At 43.8% G+C, this 10040-nt stretch overlaps 1 protein-coding gene across 1 annotated transcript in view; it reads left to right on the top strand.

Moving 5' to 3' along the window:
• Positions 1 to 5889: 5889 nt before the first annotated feature.
• LOC146175525 (arylsulfatase B-like) overlaps positions 5890 to 10040 on the top strand; it is a 63033-nt gene continuing 58882 nt past the window's right edge. Inside the window, exon 1 of the mRNA XM_084580793.1 lies at positions 5890 to 6156. Coding sequence (XP_084436919.1) covers positions 6048 to 6156 — 109 coding nt within the window. The 5' untranslated portion in view covers positions 5890 to 6047. The remainder of the gene's footprint in view (positions 6157 to 10040) is intronic.

The following is a 10040-nucleotide window of genomic DNA, read 5'->3' on the forward strand; positions in this document are numbered from 1 at the left end:
GTCATGACGTCAAGGGTCATGACGTCATTCAAGTATTGTTGTGGAGTGCCTCCTAAGAAACAAACACGCCCTTGGGGAATGAAAAAATGGTCGAGATAAAATTTAACCGTTGCCCTTTCGGTTTCAAGCCAGGGCACTCAATTTTTCGTTTTTTTCTTTCTAGCATAGGAGTTATTATAAAAATTCATCTACAGGAATAAGTCATAAACCTTCATTATTTACAGTGTACACTTTAAGTGGCTGTTCTGTACCAACTTTATGATCAAAAACATTCAGCATAAACGCCCAACTGAGCGCAGCTAACACATCTAAAAGAACGACATGGAAAGGCAACGCATCAAAATAGAAAGCACTCCGTCAGAAAGTCACCTATATCATTAGTGTGCTTTAGCTGGAGCAATATGAAACCGATATTTTAACCAGTGAATTTTTCACGTTCCGAATTCCGGTCCGACGTTCGCATTTCCACAGGATGGGCAGACCAAGTAAATACAAGTTTTGCTGTAAGGTTCACGGTCATGTTGAGTGGTCATAAGCTACTTGGAGTTTGGGTAATTGAAAGCAGATTTATTTCTGGGTATAATCTAGAAACTTCGAACGTAAAATCACATTTCTGCAGCCAATGAAACAGTGGCCAAAAATTTCGTTGCACCGCGCAGACTACAGAGAATTTTTTTTTTCTTTCTTTTATGACGCTACACTTTAACGGGTACAGTTTTGATGTGAATTGTAAAGGAAAAGAGTTCAACGAAAAGCGAGATTGGTATTTTTTGCATTCGTTTTAACATAGCTTCTCCTTAAGACCGAAGCAGACGGAGCAACCGAGTTGAGGCAAAGGCCGCATCAAAACGAATTTCTTATTAAAAGTATAACGCAAAGAGAGCTCAAGCCCTCACAAGGAAAACGAATTCTCAAGAAAATTAGAAGGCAACATTAAATTAACAATCAGGATCACATAACTTGCGAGAACGCGTTCATAGTAGTGCGGAAGAACACGCCAATTCGTTCAGTGCAATAGCAGAGTTTAGAAGCCTTAAGTGGCCACCCCATACCTCAGTGTGGACAGTAATCACGCGTTATATTACCGAAACAATGAGTTCAATTTGAAACCAATAATTATCACTGCAAGTGAGCACTACTAATTATTCCTACTATGTTTTGCTAATACATACTATGTATGAATTATGTCATTACATAACGGTAAAGCTTGTTTAAACACGGTGGTGCTCTCGTATCAATTCATTGACACCCAAGCGACCTTCAAACTTTTTTGCTGTTGCTACCTTTTGCCCTAATTCAACCATGCTTGTTTCCAACCAGCTCGGTCAGCTTTCCATTCTTACGCGCAAATATTACTCTAACTAGGGTGACTCTTCTTCTCAAGGAAAACAGTGAAGAAGGCAACTATATATATATATTGTGAGGAGGGGTCACTGAAAATTCGTATATATATATATATATATATATATATATATATATATATATATATATATATATATATATATATACGGATTTTCGGTGACCCCTCCTCGGAGAAAAGCGTCGAGGAGGTTGCCCAAGAGTGCCGTCCGCACTCAGTGCTCGAGGCGATCCCCGTTCTGGCTTGGTCGCGAACATCCCTTTCCCCAATGAACCGCTTCCAGCACCCGGTCCGGCGCGGCGTTGACTGTGCCCAAGTAGAACGCGTTCGCCCGACTGCGCTGAGAGGAACGCTATTGTCATCGCAAGCCGAACGGATGCAACGCGCATTTGGGTAAGCGTGTTCTCGAAATACTTTTTTCTTCCGGTTTATTTAGCTGCCTTGTAAGTGTGCCGACGCACTGTATGAAGCGTCGAAGTGATCTTTGATATTATATATATACCGGGTGTCCCAGCTAACTTGAACCAAGGGTTACAAAATAATATATTTGAGGTAGGTCAGTGAAACCAATTGCATACAACTGCCAGCCTATTTGCGCACTACAGGCAATTTTTTGTTTAGCAAGTACTTAATTAGCTAATTATGTTAATTTCTCTAATTTATTAAATATCGACTTTAGACCAAAAATGTGAATTGGAAAGTTGTAGAGCACCTTCAGAAACCCCCATTCCATTAATTGCAATAAAGAAAGTCTCACGTGTATCTTTTTTTCCGGGCTCAGAAGAAAGCCCGCGAAATACAAATAATACCACGTGACTAGCGCATTTGTGCGCCGCGATTGTGGTGCTCTCAGTCGTGGTTTGAGCGAACGAAATCAGCTGCGGCCGTGACCCGATGGTCCCATTGCAGCGGCAGGCAGAAATGTTGGCGATGGTTCGAGCGTGCTCGAGCTCGCCCAATCTCTTTCTCTATGCTCGCCCGTCGCCACCGCGATTTTGGCCAGGCCTGCGCAACGCAGCAGCCTACGTCACGACAGGCGGATGGCGATAAAGAACCGGCAAATGAAGGTGCAGAGCTAATTTTTTTATTCACATGATGTCATCTCGCCCCTTTACCCAAGCCTGTATGCGCAGATTCAGTGGCTGATATCTTATCGCTCATCCGTTTGTCGTGACGTTCGCTGATGGGATAGAAGGAGGCCTTGTTAGAATCTCGGTGGTGTCGGCTCGCCGCTCTCGCTGCTACTGCACCGTCACGTGGGCCGGCTGTCTGACGCGGGCGAAGAAGCCATCTCAGGCATATCGGCCTGCCGCTTTAACGGGGCCAAGAAGACACGGCCGCAGCTAATTTCGTTCGCTCAAACCACGACTGAGAGCACCACAATCGCGGCGCACAAATGCCCTAGTCACGTGGTATTATTTGTATTTCGCGGGCTTTCTTCTGAGCCCGGAAAAAAAGATACACGTGAGACTTTCTTTATCGCAATTAATGAAATGGGGGTTTCTGAAGGTGCTCTACAACTATCCAATTCACACTTTTGGTCTAAAGTCGATATTTAATAAATTAGAGAAATTAACATAATTAGCTAATTAAGTAATTGCAAAACAAAAAATTGCTTGTAGTGCGCAAGGAGGCTGGCAATTGTGTGCAATTGGTTTCACTGACCTACCTCAAATATATTATTTTGTAACCCTTGGTTCAAGTTAGCTGGGACACCCGGTATATATAAGGGAGGTGGTGAAGGCTGGCAGTTCCTGGCCCTACGGGGCTCGGACGGTAGGTCAACGCCGCTTGCGGCGGGGGCTAGCCAGCCACCGAATTTTATCTGTTGTAGGCTGTCATTGCACCCGCCACTGCTTCGGTGGTGGACGACGGCTGTTGTTGCGGCGCGTGCCTTTCTCTCCCTCTTCTTTTTCCTTTCTTTTCTATATTCTCTTCTGTCCGCACGAGGCAGCGGAGGTGGCTCAGCTACAGAGCCAGTAGCAGGCCCGTGCATTTTCTTTTCCTTCTTCCTACAGCCACAACAACAACATATTTTATACTAGATGCGTGTTGAACCTCTGGTGATAGCAACAGCCTTAAATGTGTGTGCGGTTGAAAAACATAGAGAACGGAAGATCTGAGCACAATACTACTATTTTCTTTTTATTTTCTCTTCAGTGAAAGATCACAAATCCTGCAGAAGATGATGCAAGAAATTGACTTTGAAAAGCTCAATAACTTTCTCATTTCTAGGTGGGCACCTCAACTACGCCATATAGAGAGGGAAGAAGGAGGTAAGGCATGAGAGAGGGGCGCGGAAGAGGGCCATAGCGGATGCCTCGGGAATAATTTCGACCACTGGAGATCTTGAAGGCGCCTTGACATCGAAGAACACATGAGCGTCATTTTCAGGTGAAGTAATTAACTGTGGTGACGTGCGCTTCAGTACCCTGTCTTTAAATCTTGGTACATAAAGCTGCCTTCCTATTTCCGTGAAAATGCAGACGCAGCTGCCTTCCTCGAGCAAGTCCAATCCTCCTGAATAGTTGATTGCCATAAAGAATGATGGATATTTCTCCTGAAATGGTTTGGAACTTAATTGTCAGTCTATAGGCCCTGCTCAAAGATTCTCAGTAAAGTGGCGGATTGAAAGAAATACTTATACTGGCGGCCGTAACCTGCTTCAGAACGAAGTTTTAAGCTTAAAACTTAACTATGTAGTCCTTTTTTCGCTTACAGCATCCTTAAATATACTTCGACACGAGTTGATTGAGGTAAATTTGAAGTGTTCGATTATGCAGACCTTTATTACATGATATTTTGTTCAATTTGCTACACTTTCTGCACACGTTTGCTTAAAGATATCTCGCAGTCATCAAAATGCGATGTTTGTTTTTTCTCTTTTTCATTCTTTTCTCCTAGAAATATTTCAAAATTTTGGTGCTTATTCAAATTTTCTGAGTAAACTTTGGCTTTCATTCCAAATGTGTCTACATTGAACAGTTACCTATGCCAAATAATTTTTTCTACGTGACTGTAAGAACCATCTTCGCGAAAAGCTGAAATTTCGGCGAGTTGGAAGACATTCATTGTAGCGTTTGTCTTTCTTACATCCCGCCGTCGTTGCTCTGTTTCCTCTCGGGAAGTCTTGGGAACTTAGCGCTGCAATTACTATAATTCTTTAGACGGTGGTGGCATGTGCGTTGTACGCAGGAGGGCAGTCATATAATAGCGGTGGCCGTCAGCCTCGCTAGACGACGTCATGAAACTCTGAACTTTCAATCAAGTGTCAAAGCTGCGGCCATTATCACTGCTCTTATTCACGTTCCTTCGACCTTTCACTGACTTTATGTTGTCCTAGCTCAAATGACACGGCGACGTAAGGTCAGTATAAGGGTAAATGTATAGAAATCGCATGGTCCTGCAACTATTGTATTTTCAACAGGGCCTCAAGTTCGCTCTCTCGCTTGCAGAGTCGGCGACAAAAGTCTCCAACTACTAACCAGCACACACCATTGGTCTAATACAAATACATTTCAGTGCATTAGCCCTGACTTTATGTAGGGCCGCGCATTGTCAACGCAGTGCCAACGTTGATACGATAGTTTGTGCTGCCTGAGAGCGAAGGAGGCGGTGTCTTAGAACTTAGTCGTCAGCATCCTTAAAGCAAGCCTCAATGCTCACAATCCATGAATAATGGCGTTATTTGTGCACACCCGGCATGCTCATTTCCTCTGTGATAGATAAGTAGTGAAAACCACTTTCAGAAAAAAAAAAAAAAAAAGGTAACGTGAGCAATGTGTGAAATATTACCCATCTGCATTTCGCAACTAACTGTTAAGACGTTCGTCAGGTGTCCGCAAAGAATGAAAGAACTAAGAAAAAGCAAGATACGTCTTATCTTCATCTCGCTGCCATGCCGTTCCCCCAATAAAAGACGCTGTCAGTGTCAGCTTACTTTCTAAAACGTTCATTGCAATTTTCCACTATGGAGGGTCATCCTGCAGGAACGCGGCTGGCGTCGGAACAGCTTCATGCTGTGTTCATTTCGTTGGGTTGATCGGAGTTCACAGATGCATTTCGCTTGTTGGCGAGCAGCAAAACCCGCTGTTGCTTTGTTGAGTGAGCTACAACATTCTATATTGCATCGCGAGTTTACAAGTCCCGTTAAATCCATTGAGGATGACATAGCGAATTAAACAATCCGAGAGTGCTGCAACCGACATGCGTCAGTGCTGTCAAGTCTGTACGCGAACTGCAGCCACTGGTTTGCTGCTGACAGCGTAGAGCTACGATCAATCTCTTCTCTGCTCTGTCACCAAGTTATAAAAAAGAGTAACTTAGCTTCACTTGCCCTTTCCAAACTGTCGCTTAAGGTCAAGTATAATTATTACCAAAGCTTCATCGCTCTTGCGTTGTTGACATTTAGGTGTACAAGCTGCTATTTGCATTACGCTTTCAAAGTAATGCAACATCTTTTTCCTCCTAACATCTGACAGACATCTTTTAAAGACATTTTAATGGTGGCATAAAAAGATATTCGGACTTGCTGGCGACTTCTCTACTGACTTTTGCCTTGCTTCAAATCCATCCTAAAGTTCCTAATAATCGTGAGGACAAAAACAGCAAACTGAATACAAACGTGCTCCTTTGCAGGTGCATTCGGTTGCCAGGACAATCTTAGTCGTCTTATCCTACAACCGCCATGACAGGACTTTCCCGCTTGCTATGGCAGCTGGTTTTCCTTCACCTCGCGTCTGCTCAGAAGCAAATCCGACCCCCACACATCGTTCTTATCGTCGCCGATGATTTGGGTAAGCGCTCGATCTGCAAATCATGCTTATTCCGATGGCATCTAGTCACCGGAATGCAACGAGTGTGTTTACCAGTGCACTGAACCTCCAAATATCGGATTTGTCTATGTTTGTCTGTCTGACAGCTTTTCTTGACCTTGAAATACAGTTAAGCTTTTTAAGGCAGGAGGTAGGTTTCTACACCACGGAAGCGCGGACATATCAGGTTCGCTGGCCATTGCATCAAACCACTATGCTATCACCGTAGCCGAACTTCCTACGTGTATACTTACACGTCTTGCGCTGTGCTTCGCATGTCGTCTTCTCTATCAACTTCCATTCATGAGCAATTAATCCAATTACCTTCTTAAGATATGTTTGTGGCATGCCATCGTGGTCCTGCCGCAAAAGAAGACGATAGTCTCAGCACGCCTGCCAAGCACACGCAGTTCGTTCTACGTGGCAGCAGACTGAATGCCGATGGTTCGCTGTCCCGTTCCCGCCTGGCTCAGCGGATCCTGTCAAATATATTTGTGGAGACCTTACGACGAGTGTGTCTGTGATTCAGCTCCACAAATTTATTTGACAGGATCCAAGTGCTGAGACTGTTGTCGTCTTTTGCGGCGGGACCACAATGGCATGCCACGTGTTCTACAAGAAGCCTCAAAAACTTATACGTCGATCTCCACAACTTCCTCAATCATCGATAGCCCCGATTTTTGTCTAAAGCGTGCTTGTTTTTGAAAATGGAAACTGAACTGAAACTCGACATGCTAGCACTCCTGGTTTCCTAACAGCCTCATCACGCTCAATGGTCCGTAGCGTTTTGGTTTAATCTCTCATGCCATCTTCCTCCGATATGGTAACCTGTGCGCGACCACAATACTAAGGATTTATTTACAGAAGACGGCTATCCTTTGATAGTCTCTTACCTTAGTGTTCTGATTTGCTTTTCAGTATACCTAGTTAGTTAAGTCTAACTGATTGGATAGCATGCGTTCATTTTCTGGTTTCGAAACCAGAGTCGCTAGGTGCTATTTACGTCGCTTGAAGAAAGCGCTCGCGAAGTACAAAGACTACTACATTACCACATGACAGCAACACTTCTATACGTGCTTTAAAGGATCTATCGTAAAAAAGCTGACTGGACGGGCCTTGGCGCTTATGGTAACCGCGTGAAATTAGCCAGGGGACGAACGCTGCTGGCACGTCACGAGTAGCGTGTGACTGTAAAGCCTCACAAATGGTTCCAAGTGCTAACGGTGGGGAAACGCACAGGTACACTAAAAGCAAAACGGAGCATGGGTGACAGGTCTGTGGGAAATGTGTTCTTCATCCGGGATGCTGATGAGACGGGCATCAAGAGTGTGCTATTCCCCATCCGGGTAGCCAACATGCACCCAAGTTGTGCGCATGCGCATCCGCTCGCATGGCGCTCGGCGTAATGAAATTTGCTTCGTTCGTGTGCTTCGTTTTTCTTTTGGAGCACCTGAACGTCAGATTTTCAATTCAAATAGACGAAAGAAGTGTGTTTTCCTTAAAAAAACCGAACCAGAGCACAGAGGGGCTACAAAAATAAACTAGCTCCCTCCACGTCTTGCCATATAACGTGTTCACAGCCCCAGCTAACTCCAGGTCACTTGGAGGACAGCGCTTCGGGGATAAATAATTTACTTTTTTGATAGCCTGCATTGGAGGTCCATAATTAGCAACCTTACAGGCATCACAGACGATTGTTTTATGTGGTTATTCCTGTACTTTGATATAGAAATTTAATTCCCTTAGCCGTGAGTTAAACGTCGGTATTCCCTGTCCATTCATTACTTAGCAAGACGCGACGCGTGTAGAACAAAAGGTGGCAAATGAACCAAGCGCTGCCCAGGCGTGCATATTTAGTTTAACTTGCTTAAGGAGCTGTTCTTTTATAAAAACCTTGGTCTTCTTTAACTGGGATGAAATGTGGATGCAAGCCAAAAGCGTGCCATAGGGTATTTAGGGTGCACTTCTTATCTATTTCATCTGCCTAATGCCATCTCCCGATCTCAATTAACCACATGAGCCCCCACGACTGCACTAAAATACCTCAATAAACTTAATGCAATGCCAACATGTGAACTTTGCCGCCTACGTCCTTTCCCGCTCATTCCTTTGATTTTCGGCCCTCCAATTGGCCGAAAGCCGTCAATTGTTTTCTCTCGCTTTCTTCTTGTGTGTTGTGTTGTTATCTCCTCTCTATATCAATGCCAAACAGTTGGCACGACACACGCGAACAAGTTTGGCTACGTTTCACGCCTCTTTCGGGCTGTTCCTTGAAACGCCTTTTGTTCGCGATGCCATCTTGCTGCACTTCAGCAAACTTTCTTATGTTTCGACAGCCATTCATGACATAAAGTAAGAAAAAATGTGACAAAACTAAGAGGGGAAAAGCTCGAATGTAGCCGAGCATCTGTGCTTACTCCGGAGAGTGTCTGATTGCTCTACACCGCCTAGGGGAGCCACGGTCGATAAGCGAGAAGGAAGAGCGGCGGTGCAGGAAGAGGAAAGGAGATGGCGCTACGTATAGATTACTAAAGGGCTTCAGCCAGAACGTACATTCAACCACATGGAGTGGCAAATGGCGCATATGCCCTAGAGGATTATAAATCCGCTATGTCCAAACAGATTTGTGAGGTGCAGTTATGCCCGCTGTTGGTAGCGCACTTCTGTTGAAGTTCGCAACTGGTCCCACCGGTGTCTTTGAAGGAAAATATTTTCGTAGCTGCAGAGGTATATCCAGAATTCTCTAATGGCGTTGAACTCGCTGGTGGACGTTAACTCAATACAATTTAAGTTCACAGCTTTAAGTATTGCCTTATTTCGCTTGTGTGAGTGCACATTTTTTCCCATAAATTTTACTGTAATGGTAGCCTTGAAAGCAGGCATGTGCTCAGACACGAACCACAGTGTAACTTACATGAGCAGTTAATCACGCTAGCTAGGCATCAAAGCATGCATGAAACATTTATATGTCCGAAAAACACGCGTATTTACACTCGCAAAGGGACAAGAGTAATTTTCTTTACGTTTCAACGAAAAGGTTCCATATCACTGCGTGGTACATGTCTACATAGATGCCGCATAAGAACACTGCTTTTTAAGAATACCGCATCCCGTGTCGCACATAAAAATCCTCAAGAAATGTTGCGTGTCAATCTATGCATTTTGTTACAGGAACCTGAGGGATATATTTGTATCCCGACTGATTTCAATCTCATTCCAGGCGACTACATCAAAGTCGATTCGAAGTGCAGGCAACAAAAATTCGTTATCAGCTTAAAACACTCAATATTTGACTTGACTAACATGGCCACGGAGATTGTTTCAAGTAAACCTTTCCCTTATGCTCACTTGTACTTGTTTCTTCTGTTTCATTTTCGATTTTGTACTCCTTCTCCAAGAACCTCCTATAATTTCGTGTTTTGTTGATGTGTATCGCTTAAACAGCATCTTGATTCATTTATTTTTCTTGTTATATTTGTATCTGCATCAAACTGTATCGGAGTTGTATCAGACTGTATCGGACTGCATCCGAAATGGTTGCATTTTTGGCCATTGAAGTATACCATCGGAGTCTCCTGCGGTGCCGTTTACATCGCTGATCGAGCAGACCGCGTGTCTCTGTGTTAAAAAAAGTTAAGTGATATCACTTAATTTTAATGGTAACAAGAGGCACGGAAGCTCCTACTTTCTTATAGTTAGGCGTTGCGTTGAATTAAATAAATAGAACAGTCGTATTGCAATATTGCAGTGTTTATTGTTGACGCAGGTAGGGATGGTGGTAAAACTAATTATTATACAACAGATAAAGATAGGCGTCAGCCTATTCGTCTAGACGGATGGTGGTAAACCTAATTATTATCCAACAG

The sequence above is a fragment of the Amblyomma maculatum genome, chromosome 10 (genome assembly GCF_055883805.1).
Source record: "Amblyomma maculatum isolate TAMU_Amacu chromosome 10, ASM5588380v1, whole genome shotgun sequence".
NCBI classification, from domain to species: Eukaryota; Metazoa; Arthropoda; class Arachnida; order Ixodida; family Ixodidae; genus Amblyomma; species Amblyomma maculatum.